This window comes from Dasypus novemcinctus, chromosome 14 (assembly GCF_030445035.2).
Source record: "Dasypus novemcinctus isolate mDasNov1 chromosome 14, mDasNov1.1.hap2, whole genome shotgun sequence".
In the NCBI taxonomy this organism is placed as follows: domain Eukaryota; kingdom Metazoa; phylum Chordata; class Mammalia; order Cingulata; family Dasypodidae; genus Dasypus; species Dasypus novemcinctus.
The window spans coordinates 103,850,433-103,866,806 of NC_080686.1; the positions used below are offsets into that span (position 1 = coordinate 103,850,433).

Below are 16,374 nucleotides of genomic sequence, written 5' to 3' on the forward strand. Positions count from 1 at the left end.
GACTCTTCCCCTCAGACCTACAGGCCACCAGAAGGGGAGACTCAGAGAGGCTGGGCACCATATCTGCAAGCATGAAGCCAGCTGGTGACCCGGCTCCACCACCACTTCCTCTAGCAAAACGGGGTGGGGACCAGCTCTTGGCAAATAATTGCCACTTCAGCTTGCATCTGCATCTTGTCCCTTTCTGCTGCACAGCCACGATACAGTAAAAAGCAGCAAGGACAAACAGTGAAAGTGACAGAGGAGCTAATCTGCAATTTTGGTCAACATAAAGTTTTGGACATAGGAGTTAGGAGAAGGGAAAAACATGAAGACTGACTTTTTCCTGCTCTGTCCAACACCCCTTCTCATAAAGAGAATATAAACAACCTTTTCATTTGTATGTGGTAGCTCTAGAAACTCCCTGGTGGTATTTCTGATATGCTGATATTCTGTCTTGGTTATCAGGTAGGGAAAAGGCAGCGTGATCCAATGCAGAGAGCCAGGCCTGGAGTCAGGGACGTGCACTTGAATTCCAGCACAACTGCTACCCATTTCGTTGCCACCCCAGATTTAGTGTCTTGTCTAGAAATCCAAGGGAAAGACTGAGTACAAGTTTTCCAATGGTGCTCTAGGGTGGCACTGTCCAACAGAAATAAAATATAAACCATGTATGGAATTTTAAGTTTTCTAGTTGCCACGAGAACTTTAAAAAGTAAAAAACAGGTGATACTGATATTACTAATACACTTTAACCTAACATATGCAAAAAGGCATTTCAACATGTAATCAATACTAAGAAAATATTACTATTTTATATTCTTTTTTCCGTACTAAGTCTCAAAATCTAGTGCATATTTTACTATCAGCATCTTTTCTAGAACTCAAGGCCACACATGGCTAGTGGCTGCTACACTGGATATCACAGCTCCTTGGGGCCCCACTAGGGGATCACCACTGAAAGGGAGCAGCATATATACTAACCCTAAAAGATTTCCCTTAAGCAAAGGTTGTCCCCGTTTTTTTTCTCAAGTCTGGAAAGCGACAGACCACACCTTCCAAACCCTCGCTGTGATAAAATCCTGCCATTCAGTTACCTCACCTGCTGAAGGGAGCAACCCGAGAGTGAAGCCCAGGCTGCTGGGTCTCTGGGTAAACTTACCTACTGTCGGTGTCCAATCCAACAAAGTCCTTTTTCTCAAAGGGGACACAGAGCAGGGGGATCTTGTCCCCGGACTTGTCTGTGGCTCGATCCAGGCGCTTGGACTCGAGTACAATGAAGAGCGACTCGATGAAGTCCTCGATCCTCTTCTCCACGGTGCCACAGTCGTCGTAGTTAGGGTAGAAGGCCACGTCGGTGCGAGGCTGCTCCGCCACCTCCCCCTGCAAGCCGAAGACGAAGAGCCGGGAGTCGTAGAGGGTGGAGCCGTAGATCTCCTTCTGCACGTGGAACTTCTCGAAGGTCTGCGGCCAGTCCCTGGGGGAGAAGCAGTCGGTGATGGTGATGAGGCCTACCACCTTGCGGTGCGTCTGGAAGTCGCCCCACTCGTTGTTCTCGGGCGGGTAGTGGTGCCGGTAGCGGATGTACAGGACCCGCTGCGAGTCCCGCACACTGATCTGGCTCACAGAAGAGATCCTCTTGTAGATCCGGAAGAAGTTCTCTTCAGAGACGATCCCAACAGGCTGGACCACAACCAGGAGGGTCTGGTGGTCCTCGGCACACTGCATGTAGTCGGGCACGCTCATCCTGAACCCCTGAACAGAGAGAAAGGGGAGACTTTGAGAGGCACCTGTTTGGAAGGCTACTGGCCCACGAGGGGATGTGGTGATTCTGATGTGACCAGCTGGAAGGCAGCGTAAACCCCCAGTAAAACTGAAATAAACTGGGCCCTAGGAGTTCTGCATAAGGCTCCCACAGCTCCCATCACAACATTGTAACTTGTGGTTTTTCTGTCTATTGCACTAGGCTTTGGGCTCCTGCAGAAAAGGGCTGTCCCTAATCTTTCTATTCCCAGCACCCAGCCAGGAACTGGTAAAGAGGATGTGCTAAAAATGTTTGCTGAATGAATGAATGAGGAAATGAATGAAATGCTCCACATCCCCTGAGCATGACATAACGAAAAGAGTCACAGTGGAATCAGAACTTCTGCATCTGAATTCTAGTCTCCCTGTATACCTCAACTATAAAATGACCGCGATAAATGAAACTTCCCTTACAAGACTGGCATCTGAATCAAATGACATTCAAATGTAAAGTACCTACCATCAAACCTAGATAAGAGGAGGCATTATATAATGATACTAACCACCATTTATAAACTGTGTTACCCTCAGCTAGCTTTGGTAACCTCTCTGAGCCAATTTTGTCAGATATAAAATGAAAACATTTCCATTTCCAGCACTGTTGCAAGAATTAAATTAGATAACCCACATAAAAAGAATGTGGCCTATAGGATATAATCAAAAAAGGTTTTAATGAATGAGCAAACAACCAAATGAATGCTGTGCCCCCATTGCACTGATCATCATAATGGGAACAACACTGAATAGCAGTTAGGAGATCACGTCAACTCCCTGCTCTACCACTCGCTGCTTGGGTGACCTTGGGCAGGTCTAGGCACTACTCTGAACTTTGGCTTAGTGGTGAATAAAATGGGAATGATAACACATACCCCAAAGGGTTATTGAGACAATATTCTGGTTTTGACACTGTTCTGTAATTTTGCAAACTATTACCACTGGGGGAAATTGGGTAAAGAATACATGATTAGGGAAGTGGACTTGGCCCAATGGATAGGGCGTCCACCTACCACATGGGAGGTCCGTAGTTCAAACCCCGGGCCTCCTTGACCCGTGTGGAGTTGGCCCATGCTCAGTGCTGATACGTGCAAGAAGTGCCCTGCCACACAGGGGTGTCCCCGCGTAGGGGGCCCCATGTGCAAAGTGCGACCCGTAAGGAGAGCTGCCCAGCGCAAAAGAAAGTGCAGCCTGCCCAGGAATGGTGCCACGCCCACAAAGAGCTGACACAACGAGATGACGCAACAAAAAGAAACACAGATTCTGCGTACTGCTGATAAGGATAGAAGCGGTCACAGAAGAACACATAGCGAATGGACACAGAGAGCAGACAACTGGGGGGGGGAATAAATTTTTTAAAAAACGAATACATAATTATGCCAAATACCACTGATTGTACACTCTGGATGAACTGTGTGGTTTATTAATACATATCAATAAAATGATTTCTTAAAAAAGAGTACATGTGATGTCTGTATTATTTCTTACAACTTCATGGGAATCCACAATTATCTCAAAATAAAAAGTTGGATTTTAATAAACGCTACAGGGGAGGACAAACGGGAAAAGGAGAAAGAAGAGAATAAGGGAAGAGAGGAAGAAGAAAGAAAAAAACACACAAGGCCCTTTCCCTATAATACTATACAATGAAATTTCAATATTCAATATATTTAATATATTTTAATCCAAAATTAAGGTGGACCTACATGTAATAGCTATGAAAATTGAGTATTTTGAATCCTACAGATTTTCCCAATTCAAACATGCTCAGTAAGCACAAGTGCTTCCAAATACTCATTTTTATTGTTAACACGTAAATAAACCACACACGGGCCCATGAGAGAAAAGCTGCCTCTGTATTAAGACTGTACTAATGAAACTTAAAATTGCCAAATATTACTAGTATATAGTATTAGCAAAAAGTATGCTGCATCCCATCAGCAGTAGATAAGAGAGAACTCTGGTTCCGCGCAGCAAGTCCGCCAAGTTGGGGCTTGGGGTCCAAGCCCTGGCTCTAGCATTCTATGTGACCATAAGTGAGTCACGTAGTTGCTTTTTCATAAAAGGCTGCAGATGAAACCAATGATCTATAAAACCTCACCATTCACACACCCTACATTTACTAAGGACTTCCCAGGACTTAACAAGCCCTGTATTAAGTGCTGAGAATACTCAGTTGAAAAGACAGGATCCCAAGTATATTTATGGATAGAGTTGCTATCATAAAGATACCCATTCTCTCCAATTTGATATGCAGATGTAACGCAATTCAGATCAGAATCTTTCCAGATTTTTCATGGAATATAACAAGTTCATTAATGGTAAAGAACCACCACCAGGGAGATGGACTTGTCCCATAAGATATCAAGACCAGATAAAACTGCTCATGGAGCACAGGATTTCTTTTTGGGAAGATGAATATGTTCTCAAATTGATCACGATCAATTCACAGAGCAAAAACTCTGTGAACATACTAAAAACCACGGAACCATACACTTTAAATGGGTGAACAGTATGATGTGTGACTGCCAATAAAGCGGTTGGCACACAGATAAAGAGACCAAGGGAACATAACTGAGCCTAGAGCCAGACCCACATATACACAGAAATCTGAACTATGGATGAGTTGCCATTGTAAAGCAGAGAGAAAGGAAATATTCTCCAATAAATAGCACTGACACAATGGATACTCCATGAGTAAGAAAAAGATACACGTGATGGTGAATTTCAGGTGTCAGTTTGGCTAGGTTATAGTGTCCAGTTGTTTGGTCAAGTAAGCACTTACTTGATTGTTACTGTGGGGGGATTTCCTAGATGGATTAGCCCCTGTAGTCAGTTGATTTCATCTATGGCTGACTGTATCTACAATCAACAAAAGAAACTGCCCTCAGCAATAAGCCAAGTCTCCTCATCCAGGCAATTAAAGGTCTTGTAGCAGAACTGAGGATTTCAGCAGTCAAAAAGAATTTCTGCTTCTTCTTCAGCCAGCCAGTTTCTCCTTCACTGGCATTTTCAGCGGACAGTCTGCCTTACAAAGTTCACAAGTGCCAGATTTCAGAATCACCTTTTTTTCTTTTTTTAGATTTATTATTAATTTATTTCTCTCCCCTTCCCCCTCACCCCTAGTTGTCTGCTCTGTGTCCATTCGCTGTGTGATCTTCCGTGTCCGCTTGTATTCTTGTCAGAGGCACTGGGAATCTGTGTCTCTTTTTGTTGTGTCATCCAGCTGCATCAGCTCTCCGTGTGTGAAGCACCACTCCTGGGTGGGCTGCTCTTTTTTCACGCAGGGCAGCTCTCCTTGTGGGGTGCACTCCTTGTGCGTGGGGCTCCCCATGTGGGGGCGCCCCTGTGTGGCACAGCAGTCCTTGCATGCAGCAGCACTGCGCGTGGGCCAGCTCACCACATGGGTCAGGAAGCGCTGGGGATCAAACCCTGGACCTCCTATGTGGTTGACAGACACTCTATCAGTTGAGCCACGTCCACTTCCCAGAACCACCCTTTTTGAAGTTTCCAGCTGGCATCCTGCCCTATGGAATTTGGACTTGCCAATTCCCATGGTCACATGAGCCAATTCCCATAATAAATCTTTTAACATATAGATGTAGACAATATGGTATGGATATGGATATGGATATGGATATGGATATGGATATGGATATAGAAGTAGATGATGATAAAGATACAGATATAGATGTTATAATTATATAGTTAAAGTTATATAGATATCTTGCTGTCTGTTTCTCTGGAGAACCCTAAGACAAACATACCAATCTAAAAATGGACAACATACTTGAAGAGACACCTCTGAAGAGGAAACTCAAATAGCCAATACATATATGGAAAGATGCCCCACCTCAATGGCAATCAGGGAGAATTAAAACCACAGTGATAGACCTTCTCCCATTCAGGAGAATGACCAAAAATATTAAGTATTAAAAAAATACCAAGTATCCGTGAGGATGCCGATCAAAGGTAACTCTTCCATGCTACAGGTGAGAATGTCACCTAGTACATCCACTTTGGAATCAATTGGGCATTATTGTGTAAAATGAGCATGTGCATACCCTAAGGCCCAGTAATTTCCCTTCTAGAGGAACCCTGGCACATTCAGAGCAAGAGACATACACAAAGATCCATAGCAGCAAATCAGAGACAACACAAAGTCCACCACCAGGAGAATGGATAAATAAACTGTGGTCTTCTGTGATGGGTAGGCTACTGTGTCAAGTAGGTCAGGTAATGGTGCCTAGTTGTTTGGTTAAGAAAGCACTGGGTTAACAGTAATACAAGGACATTCCATGGACTTTAATCAACAGTGAGTTGATTGTATAGATGGCTGATTACATCTACAAACAACTAAGGAAATTACCCTCAGCAAAGAGTGACATCTAATCCTATCTGTTGAAAGCTTTAAAAGGGGAAGTGCTTTCAGCATTCAGAGAGAGAGTTTTCAGCTCTACTTGGGTCAGCCAAGGACTCCTGGGAACTCATCAAGGACCTTCATCAGAGCACCAGTTTTGCAGCCTGCCTGTGGAATTTGGACTTGTGCATTCCCATGGTCACATGAGAGAATTTTATAAAATCTCCTACTATTTACAGGTATCTCCTGTCAGTTATTTCCCTAGAGAACCCTGACTAAATGTCTTCTAACACCATGGAGTACTATACAACAGTGAAAGAGAATGATCTATAGCTACACTGCAGGAACATGGACAAATCTCAAAAACATAATGAGCAAATAAAACAAGATGAAGATTAAGACAAACAATTCCATTTCTAAAATGCTCAAAAACAAGCAACACTAAACAATACATTATTTAGGGATATTTACACATGTAGTAAAAGCATAAAGAAAAAGTAAATCTGGATAGTTATTTGGGGTGGCAAAGAGGAATGTAGTTTGAGAGAAACACAGCAGGCTTCAGAAGTTGTAGGTATCGCTGGGAGGGAGAGTTGTTTTGCTATTCTTTAAACTATATACATACATTATCTATACCTTGATATATTAGATATATCAATAATGTTAAAAAAATTTTTTAAAAAAGTTCCTGACTTCAAGGAGCTTATAGTCTAGTTTTTAGCACCAGACTAGCTAGTTTGAAAGTCAACCTTCTCATCTATCAATAGAATATGCTGCTGCTCCTGCAATACCCTTCTTCAATGAATCCATGTTTAACAAAAAAATAAATGCACCCAAAAGACTTTTTGTCAAGTGTGTTACCCATGCAGTTCTGCCTAAAGATAGGTGGAGAGCGGGTCCTAGACACAAGTCTGAGAATAGGAGGCATTTAATTTCTCCAGTTTGAAGTCAAAAGAGTAAAATATGAATAATGTATAAGCTTTTCATAAAAATAAACTTTAAGTAAGCTTAGTAAGTGGCTTATAAATATTAACTATTATTATTTCCATTTATTTTCAGGTTAACAGCTACCTTGTTTTTGTGTGTGTTTGTTTTAAAGATTGATTTATTTATCTCTCCCTACCCCCTTATTGTTTGCACTTGCTGTGTCTGTTCATCTTCTTTGTTTCTTTAGGAGGCACCAAGAACCAAACTTAAGACCTCCAATGTGGGAAGGAGGATCCTAATCGCTTATGCCACTTCTGTTTCCTGCTTTGTTGTATCTCTCATTATGTTTTTCCTCTCATGTCTCTTGTTGCATCATCTTGTCACAACAGCTCGCCATGCCTGCCCATCACACCAGCTCACTGTCCTGCTCGTCCTCTTTAGGAGGCACCGTGAACCTCTGCTCCCTGCTTTGTTGTGTCTCTCATTATGTTTTTCTTCTTGTGTCTCTTGTTGTGTCATCTCTTGTTGTGTCAGCTTGCCATGCCTGCCTGACACACAAGCTCACTTTCTTTAGGAGACACCGGGAACTGAAGCACTAACCTCCTGTGTGGTAGGCGGGAGCCCAATTGCTTGAGCCATATTTGCTTCCCTAGCTTCCCTTTTTTTTTTTTTTTGGTGTTAAAATGTTCTTGCTTCTATAAAATAAGGATGAGAGCAGATGGTGGTTGCTTTTCAACTGACCTATCTAGGCAAAACTTAAAACTGGCAACCCTATCATTGATGCTCCAGGATTTAGATTTTATCAACTTATGAAATCTCAAATGACAAAGTTGCCTGAACTAAACGATCCTTCTGAGTCCTTTCCACTCTAACCAGGCACTGAAAAGCAATCACGTCCACACCACAGCTCAGTAAACCATACAACCTTGAGCAAGGGTTTTCCTTAAAGCAGCTAAGTATGAAAACAAACTTATTTGTTTACTTTTGGCCCAGATTTGAAATGTGCATTTAACACAGGTGGAAACATTTCATATAAGGAGGTAAAATTGTGCCAGGTTCTTCACAACTTAATCATTTTTACATTTCACAATAATCCTAAGAGACGAGCATTACAATCTTCATCTTACAGATGAAGAACCTCAGGCTTAGTAATCAGCTCAAAATCCGTAAGTGACAATCTGGAGCTCAGGCTCCAGAGTCCATCCTCCTTCCATTGTTACTTCCAGCCAGAACCCAATGAAGAAAAACCTGGCTGTGAGCAAGTTCTGGTGTCTGAGACTAATCTAACCCAAATATTATAACATCAAAAATGTTCCTCAAAAGTTAAACATAGAGGGGAAGCAGTTGTGGTTCAACTGATAGAGCATCCACCTACCATATGGAGGGTCCGGGGTTCAGTACCCAGGGCCTCCTGACCCGTGTGGAGAGCCAGCCCACACGCAGAGCTGCGTGAGCGCAAGGAGTGCTGTGCCACGCAGGGGTGTCCCCCGTGTAGGGGTGCCCCATGCACAAGGAGTGTGCCCCGTGTGAAAAAAAGTGCAGCCAGGCCAGGAGTGGCACCACACACATGGAGAGCTGATGCAGGCAAGATGACGCAACAACAAAAAACAGCGACACAGTTTTCCTGTGCCGCATGACAAGAATGAGAGCAGGCACAGAAGAACACGCAGTGAATGGACATAGGGCAGACAACGGGGGGGAAGGGAAGAGAAATAAATAAAACAAATCTTAAAAAAAAAAGTTAAATGTAGAGGTGCCACTCCTAGATATACAGTCCCAAGAGAAATGAAAAACACACAAAACTCATATGCAAATGTTCATAGCACCTTTTCAGAATAGCCAAAAATTGGAAACCATCCAAATGTCCATCATCCAGTGAATAAACAAATGTAGTATACCCATATCAATTTTTTTCAGTAAAAAAAAAAAAAAGAAAACACAGCACTGATACATACAAAATACAACATGGATGAACCTTGAAAACATTATGCTGAGTGAAAAGAGCCAATCACAAAACCACTTATATGACTCCATGTCTATGAAATGTCTAGAATAGGCAAATCCATAGAGATAAAAAATAGATCAGTGGTTGCCAGGGGCTGGGAAGAGAGGGATTTGGGCAATGTCTTCCGGGGTAACAGAAATGCTCTGGAATTAGATAGTGGTGAAGGAGATGCACAGCTATATTTATACTAAGAACCACTGCACTGTACATTTTAAAGAGTGAATTTTACAGTACATGAACTATATCTCAATAAAGCTGTTATTTTCTAAAAGTTTCTCAACAACTATTTTTCTCACTACGCTATTATTTTGCCACTCCTTGGGGAAGAAAAAAACCTTGCCAGAGGATCTTTAAGATTGCAATATTCCTGGGTCTCCAACACCACGCCCACCCCACCGCTCTATTTCACGTGAACAAACCCTAGATGGGCTGAGCCAAGAAATGGCTACTAACTACTTAAAACAACGACAGTCACTAGTTTAAACTTACGGGGGTGGGGGGAGTTGTGAGCGGATGTCATAGCCCTACGACCCTGAAAATTTTTTTAACTAAACTGAGCCCTGCTTTCAACATTTCACCCCTCTCTCTACAAAAACATGTGAAATCCACACCTCATTCTAACAAAGACTGGCTTGAAAGGCATTCTCCCGGGGAAGATAAACTGGGGAGGGCTCGGAGAAAACATTTCTGAGAGAAGAAATGCAGGAGCGAAAAGGCCGACACTCTTCTCCCACGACTTTCTGGGGGTGAGTTGGAGCTTACAACACGGGGATCTCACCCCAGGGAAACGGGGTCCGGCGCCTCCGAGCTGGATCTGAGGCACTTTTCCTCCAGAAGAGATGGAGGAGGGAGAGGGCGAAGAGGGAAGCCCGGGCAGCGACAGCGGCTGGGGGGCGTGGCCCAGGAGGGTCAGCCCAGGAGAGAGGGGATCCAGAGCGGGAGAGGGGAAGGGGGACAGCTGTGGAGAGCAGGGCCGGGGCCCAAGACGCGGCAGGCGTGGGACGGGTCTGAGGCAGGGGTGGAAACGGCCCTGGACAGGTGTAAACAGGGCCCCAGGAAGGGGTGACAGGGCCCCGGGCAGGTGCAAACAGGACTCGGGGCTGGGACCAAGTGGGCCCGGGCAGTGTGGGCAGACTCGGCCCAGAAGAGGCGTGGACAGGGGCAAGTCCCTCAGGGGGACCCACGCCGACTCGCGCCCTCGTACCCCGGCGACCCACAGACAGTCCTCCCTGCAGCCGGCCCGGATTTCTTAGCAGGGAGACCCCCACTTTGCACTTACGCAGCCGGAGGCCCCGGGCCGGGAGCAAGAGCCCAAGACCCGGCCAGGAAGCCCCGCGGACAGACTCTGCGGCCGCTTTCCCAGCCCGGAGATGAAGCTTCCGACTGGCGGCGGGGGGGGCCGAGCCGGCACTGCTCCTGCGCATGCGCAGAGACCAGCTCCGGGACCGCGATCCACTCCGGGATTTAGAAGGGACGCCCGGCGGCGGCGGAGGCGGGCAGAGGGAGGGGCACAAGGAAAGGGGGGGAGGAGAAAGGAGGGAGGGGGGAGGAGAAAGGAGGGGGGGGAGGAGAAAGGAGGGAGGGGGGAGGAGAAAGGAGGGAGGGGGGACGAGGGAGGATTGGAGACGAGGGAAGGCGGGAAAAGATAGGAGGCTTGGAGGGGTGGAGAAAGGGGGGGACAGCGGGGGAGGAGGGGGACGGCGGGGGAGGAGGGGGGTGCAGCGTGGGAGAGGAAGCCTGGGCCTCCGCGGCGGGTACGGGAGGAAGGCGGGGGTCCGGTCTCGGCCCCTTCGCTAGCCCTCGGGGCTCGGCCTCCTGCAGCTGCCCGGCCGAGTCCCCACCCCCGCTCCGAGCCGGGCTTGGGTCGCGCAGGGGTCGAGGCGCCCCGAGGCGAGGAGGCCAACGTGAGAGTGGAAGCCCTCTTTGAAAGGTGGGGACACCGAGGCGGGCCGGGCGGCGGCGAGCCTGCGGCGGGTGCGCTATCTGCCGGGCCTCAGGGGCCGGAGCGCGGCCTGGGCCCGCGGGCTTCGTGGGCAAAACCACGCTGGGGCCTCGCGTGGCTCCGAACAGGCCCTGGAGTAGCACAGCTCTCCCGGCCGAGGCGCCCATCTTAGGAATCCAAGCCTCTCTAGATTATTTTCTTTTTTAAAAAAAGGAATATACATACGTATGCTGAGATAAGCAAAAATACTTGGAAATTCAGAGGGAAGGCTAGCTGTGACACTTCTAGATAAAAGGGATAGGAGAACCTTTTCCTGGAGTATTTGTATGTTCTATTTGAATTTTTTTTTTCCACCGTATGCATGTATTTCTTTTTCAGTTAAATGTAAAAAAAAAAAAAAAAAGTAACAGAGGGCAGGAATAGCTCTCAGCAAATGCAGCAGCAACGGAAAATCGTCGGAGTCACAGCTCTTGCTTAAAGCCAGCAAGCATTTATTGACTCTCTGTTAGGTGCCCAGTGCTGTTTTATGACTTGTTTTATTATTCATAATTTTTATGGAATAATACACTTCCTCATCCCTGCTCAGGGCCAGTGGAAAGCCAATTTAGTTTTTATTGAATTGTTTTCCAAGAAGTAGGAATGAGTTATAAACAGAACACAGACTCAGGGGGGAAAGCAAGCAGATTCCCAGCATGCTGGAAAGTTTTCAACAGAGGAATCCAAAGGGCTGAGCTGGTGTCTCCAAGGAGGACACAAGAAGCTGCCCAAGGTGACTGCTCTGCACAGTTGGGAGTGAATGGTGTGGACAGCTAGAGAATTCAGAAAACAGACAAGGAAGGAAGACACCAATTACGGACACGTTTGTCTTCGTTGTGCCAGGAACAGGGCCCCAGTCTTTGCTCATACAGACCTAGGAGGTCGGTGCAAGGTTGCTATTCCTAGCACTGAGATCCAGAAAAGATTTATCACTTGGCTGGGGTCATGCAAGTGGGCAGTGCTATTTAGGGATTCAAATCCTTGGCTGTCTGATTCCATCGCTTGTGCTCTTTCCAGAGCCCTTTTCAATTTTTATTGTCTATAAATGGATAAGACAAGCAGCTTGGAAAGCAAGTGTGAAAGCTGACAAAAAGAAATTGCTTAGTCTTGTAGAGTCTCTCTGTTTACAGTGCACACACAAATTAATTTACTTTATTATTCCAGCAAATCTATGGGGGGACTGAGAGAAGGAAAGGACTATTACTCTCCATTTGCACCAATGATGAAAGTGAGGCCAGAGGGTGTAAGGGCTTGCCGCAGTTCCACTGCCATCAAATGGTGGAGTGGAAGAACTTTCTAAAATAAGCAGGTCCGACCTTTTACCCACACCAGATCCCCTCTGCAAAAGTCCTCACAGGCTGAAGACAGGAACGAGACAGAATTTATGAAAATTTTCCAGCAAACTCAGCCGGAATTGGCTTCCCGGATATGTCCAATCTTGGGGTCTTATCTTAGTCTGCTATGACAAATACCACACAGAGGGTTGGTTGAAACAGCGGGAGTTCTTAATGTCTCACGGAGGCTTGCTTCTTCCCTAGTGGTCTGGGATGGTTTCCGGCTGACCTGCTTCTAGCTCTTGGCTGTGGTTTTCTCCTTATAAGGCCTCCCAGCGATCTGGTTTGAGACCCGCCCTCATTCAATTGGGCCACACTCATTGAAAATAACATTTTGGAAAGCTCCTGTTTACAGTGAGTTCACACCTGCAGGGACATGGATTAAGATTAAGAACCTATGTTTATTGGGATACATAATTCAACCTACCTCACGTCTCAAAGAATAGGACCAGTGCCCAAAAATGCTTTGTGCGGTTGAGAATTATCACTGAACCATGAGTTAAAAGTGCAGCGGGGAGCTGCCATTCCATCACTCACTACCTGTATGATCTCAATATCTTCATCTATAAAATGGGGATAACTTCATAGGGCTGCCGTGAGGACTAAATGAAATAAAGTATGGGAAAGTGCTTTGAGACAAAATGGGCGAAATCTAAATTCCATTTCAGTTCTGTCACATGCCACCTGTACAGCTTTGGGATAAGGTGACCATATATCCTGATTTTCCTGGGACAGTTCCAGTTTATGCCTATTGTCCTGGCTAAAAGTGTGTTGTAGGGTGATATGGTTACCCCACCCTGGGTAACACCTATCCCCTTTTAGAGTTTCGATCTTCCACCAGTACTATAAAGGGTTCCTCACAATGTTGTAGGCTCTCTCCTACCAAAAAGAGACACTTGACCCCAGTGCCATCTCACCTAGGCTTTCTAGTCCCCAAGGCAAGGAGAGAAGAAAAAAAAATTGTTTTGAAGTACCAGGACCGAGGACTTCATATGTGGGAAGCTGGTTCTCAACCGCTGAGCCTCATAGACTCCCGAAATTCATTTATTTAACTCCATTCATTTAGCGTCATTAAGGACCGTACACTTTATTAGAACTTTCACATTGATTCCCTCAAAATAATGCAACGATGGCAGCTACCATACACAGACCTGCAAGCAGTCAGATAACATGGCATGTGCCACGGACTTAGTGCAGAAGAGAAGCGATGAGGTTGCAAAAGAATAAGGGGGGGGCGGGGGAGCAAAGTGTCAGCCAAGGTGCGAGTTCCGTGAAGCCAGGGACCGTGTCTGAGTCATCTTTGAATCCCCAGTGCCTGGCCCAAGCTCTGACACAGCGTACACTCAGTATATGTTTGTGGCGTGAATCAATCCATTCAGGAAATGAATGAATGAAACGCCCGAGCCCGCCACAGGGGTCCACAATCGCTCCCGGAAGCCTGGTTTCTAACTGGCCAATCAACGCCTTCCCTCTCAAGCCACGCCCCTCTCGACCCCCTCCGACTGCGCGGAAATCCCGGAACACCGGAGTCCTCCCTTCGTAGCAGTGCGCATGCTCCAGAGCCTGCCGCTACCTGGCATCTTTTCCCGCGGCGCCCAAGGGGTGAATTTGAGACGCAGACGCCAAGCTCCACCTGCCCGCCCCCACTCCCAGCTCGCGCAGGACTGAAGACACGTTTTGCCCAGCCTTTTCCAAAACTACCCCCGCCCGGAGGCCCCAACCAAGTGGGCAGACTGTCCCAACCGGAACCTCCCTACGAAGAGGCTGAGGAAACGGTGAGCGACCGGAAGTGACGCGCGGGGAGAAGGACGCGGCCCCGCGCTTGTTGCCCTGGAAACCGAGCTTTCACCTGCGTCTTGCTTGCGTCACTAATGCGACTGACGCCTGTGCTGGGCGCGCCAGGGGACCTCAGGACCTGCTCTTTGTGTGTTCATTTTTTCAGCCCAGAGATATGTATTAGGCTGCGGTCGTGTCAGGCATTGTGGAAACTGACAGGCAGGGAGAAGTGTGACTTAAACGGCTCTCATCTCCCAGCCCACTGAATGCCCCTCGGAAGTCTCACCCCATCACCCATCTCAGTTTTCAAACCCCAGCTTCCCGACCTGAGAGCAAACGCACGGCTCGTTTCTCACTTTTTACTACGCCATGCCCTTCCATCTTCTTTGTATTTTCTGTATTGTTCCTTCAGTCCAAAAATATCCTCCCCCTTGCACGTTCCTAAAAGTGCCTTGGCATTCTGCTGAAATGGCACTCCTTTCCGGCTTCCCCACAGCCGTGGTCTGTGATGCGTGTGGTTGGTTGACAGAGACCAAGGGGCCTTAACTTTCCTTTAGCTCGACTAGACTTTAGGCAGGCTTTTCTCTGACTCCCGGCTCCTCGCCTTACTCTAATGCCTGCCCTTACGCTATCCAAGCACCTGTGAGGCTAATAACTAGGTAGTTCCTTATCAATTTCTTCCACAGACTCCAGGTGACCTAATAATCTCAAAGGAAGACATTTGGAACCAAGTGGTCCTATTTGCAACCTCAATAAATAATTCACCCAGCCCCGTGATCAGCGCCCACCTTCATCCTCCACCCCACTCCCAGCCCTTAAAAAGCTGGTTGTCCCTTGTTTTTGTTGTTGTTGTTTTGAGGTACCGGGGCTGGGGGTTGAACCCCAGACATGGGAAGCCAGCGCTCAACCACTGAACCACACATGTCCCTGTTTCTTATTTTGATGGAGCAGAGTTCTACACTCTCCCCTACCATGGTAACTGAATAAAGTCATCCTCGCCTGTGTCACATTGTCTACTGCAATTTTCTCTTTGACAATGGTTTTTCTTCTTTTACTTTTCTGTATTTCCTCACTTTTTCTTTAAAAAGCATACATTGATTTTATGAAAATAAATTATTTTTAAAGAGACTATCTTTTAACATTTTTTAATTAAAATTAATAGATCACAAAGAATGTTACATTAAAAAACATAAGAGGGGGTAGGAGGAGCATATCCAAAGAGGATGGATATAATAAAGAGGGTCAATGGCACCAACAAATTGCATTATGAATTTGAACTAAAACTCAAAAATTAAAAGGGAAGCAAAGAAACCCAGATTTTATAAAATAATGTCTGTGGAATAGCTAGATAATGTTATACACTCCATCTCTATGAAATAAATGATGGTATTTAACCCCTGGTTGAAGCTAGCACTGTAATATTTTATATTTTAAATGGTGTCCTCTGAAGGATTTGGGACCCCGAAATATTAGTTTGCACAATAGATTATAATCCTGTCATTGGCTTCATATGAGGAATTCTATTGTATTTTCCAAATCCTATCCATTCAGATGGGATTCAACATCATTAGTCATGATGGAAATACAAATTGAAACCCTAATTGTCATACATATATATATATATATATATATATATATATATAAAAGACCACAAATGGTAGCATTATGTATAATAGATGTAAAACTGAAAATAATGGAATTATCAATCAATCATAAAATTAGCAGATAAATTATGGTAATATCCCAAAAATAAAAGTATATACAATAAAGAAAATGAAAAAAAAAAGAGGCTCCCACTCCCCACCCCCCACCTCCATCATTTTTGTAAATTGTTTTTTTTGAAGATATATACATCTCAAAAAATGTTACATTAAAAAACATAAGAGGTTCCTGTATACCCCCCACCTCCCCACCCCACTCCTCTAAAGAGACTATTTTTAAAGAGACCAGTTCTTTGTCCTCAAAGACCTTGTTACTTTAGGAACTTTTTTTGTGTTAACTTCTTTTTTTAAATCTCCCCCCCCCCCCCATTGTCTGCTGTCTGTGTCCACTCACTGTGTGTTCTTCTGTGTCTGCTTGCATTCTTGTCGGTGGAACCGGGAATCTGTGTCTCTTTTTGTTGCATCATCTTGACACATCAGCTCTCCGTGTGCGTAGCACTACTCCTGGGCAGGCTGTGCTTTTTTCGCACAGGGCCGCTCTCTTTGCAGGGCCCACT

The 16,374-nt window shown here is 45.6% G+C and overlaps 1 protein-coding gene across 1 annotated transcript in view; it reads right to left on the reverse strand.

Moving 5' to 3' along the window:
* The window catches only part of TRAPPC9 (trafficking protein particle complex subunit 9), a 762,741-nt gene extending 752,267 nt beyond the window's left edge, over nucleotides 1-10,474 (reverse strand). Inside the window, exons 1-2 of the mRNA XM_071208051.1 lie at nucleotides 10,348-10,474; nucleotides 1,142-1,734 (exon numbers count right to left, since the gene is read on the reverse strand). Of these exons, the coding sequence (XP_071064152.1) occupies nucleotides 1,142-1,725 (584 nt within the window). The 5' untranslated portion in view covers nucleotides 1,726-1,734; nucleotides 10,348-10,474. The remainder of the gene's footprint in view (nucleotides 1-1,141; nucleotides 1,735-10,347) is intronic.
* Between the last annotated feature and the right edge of the window lie 5,900 nt (nucleotides 10,475-16,374).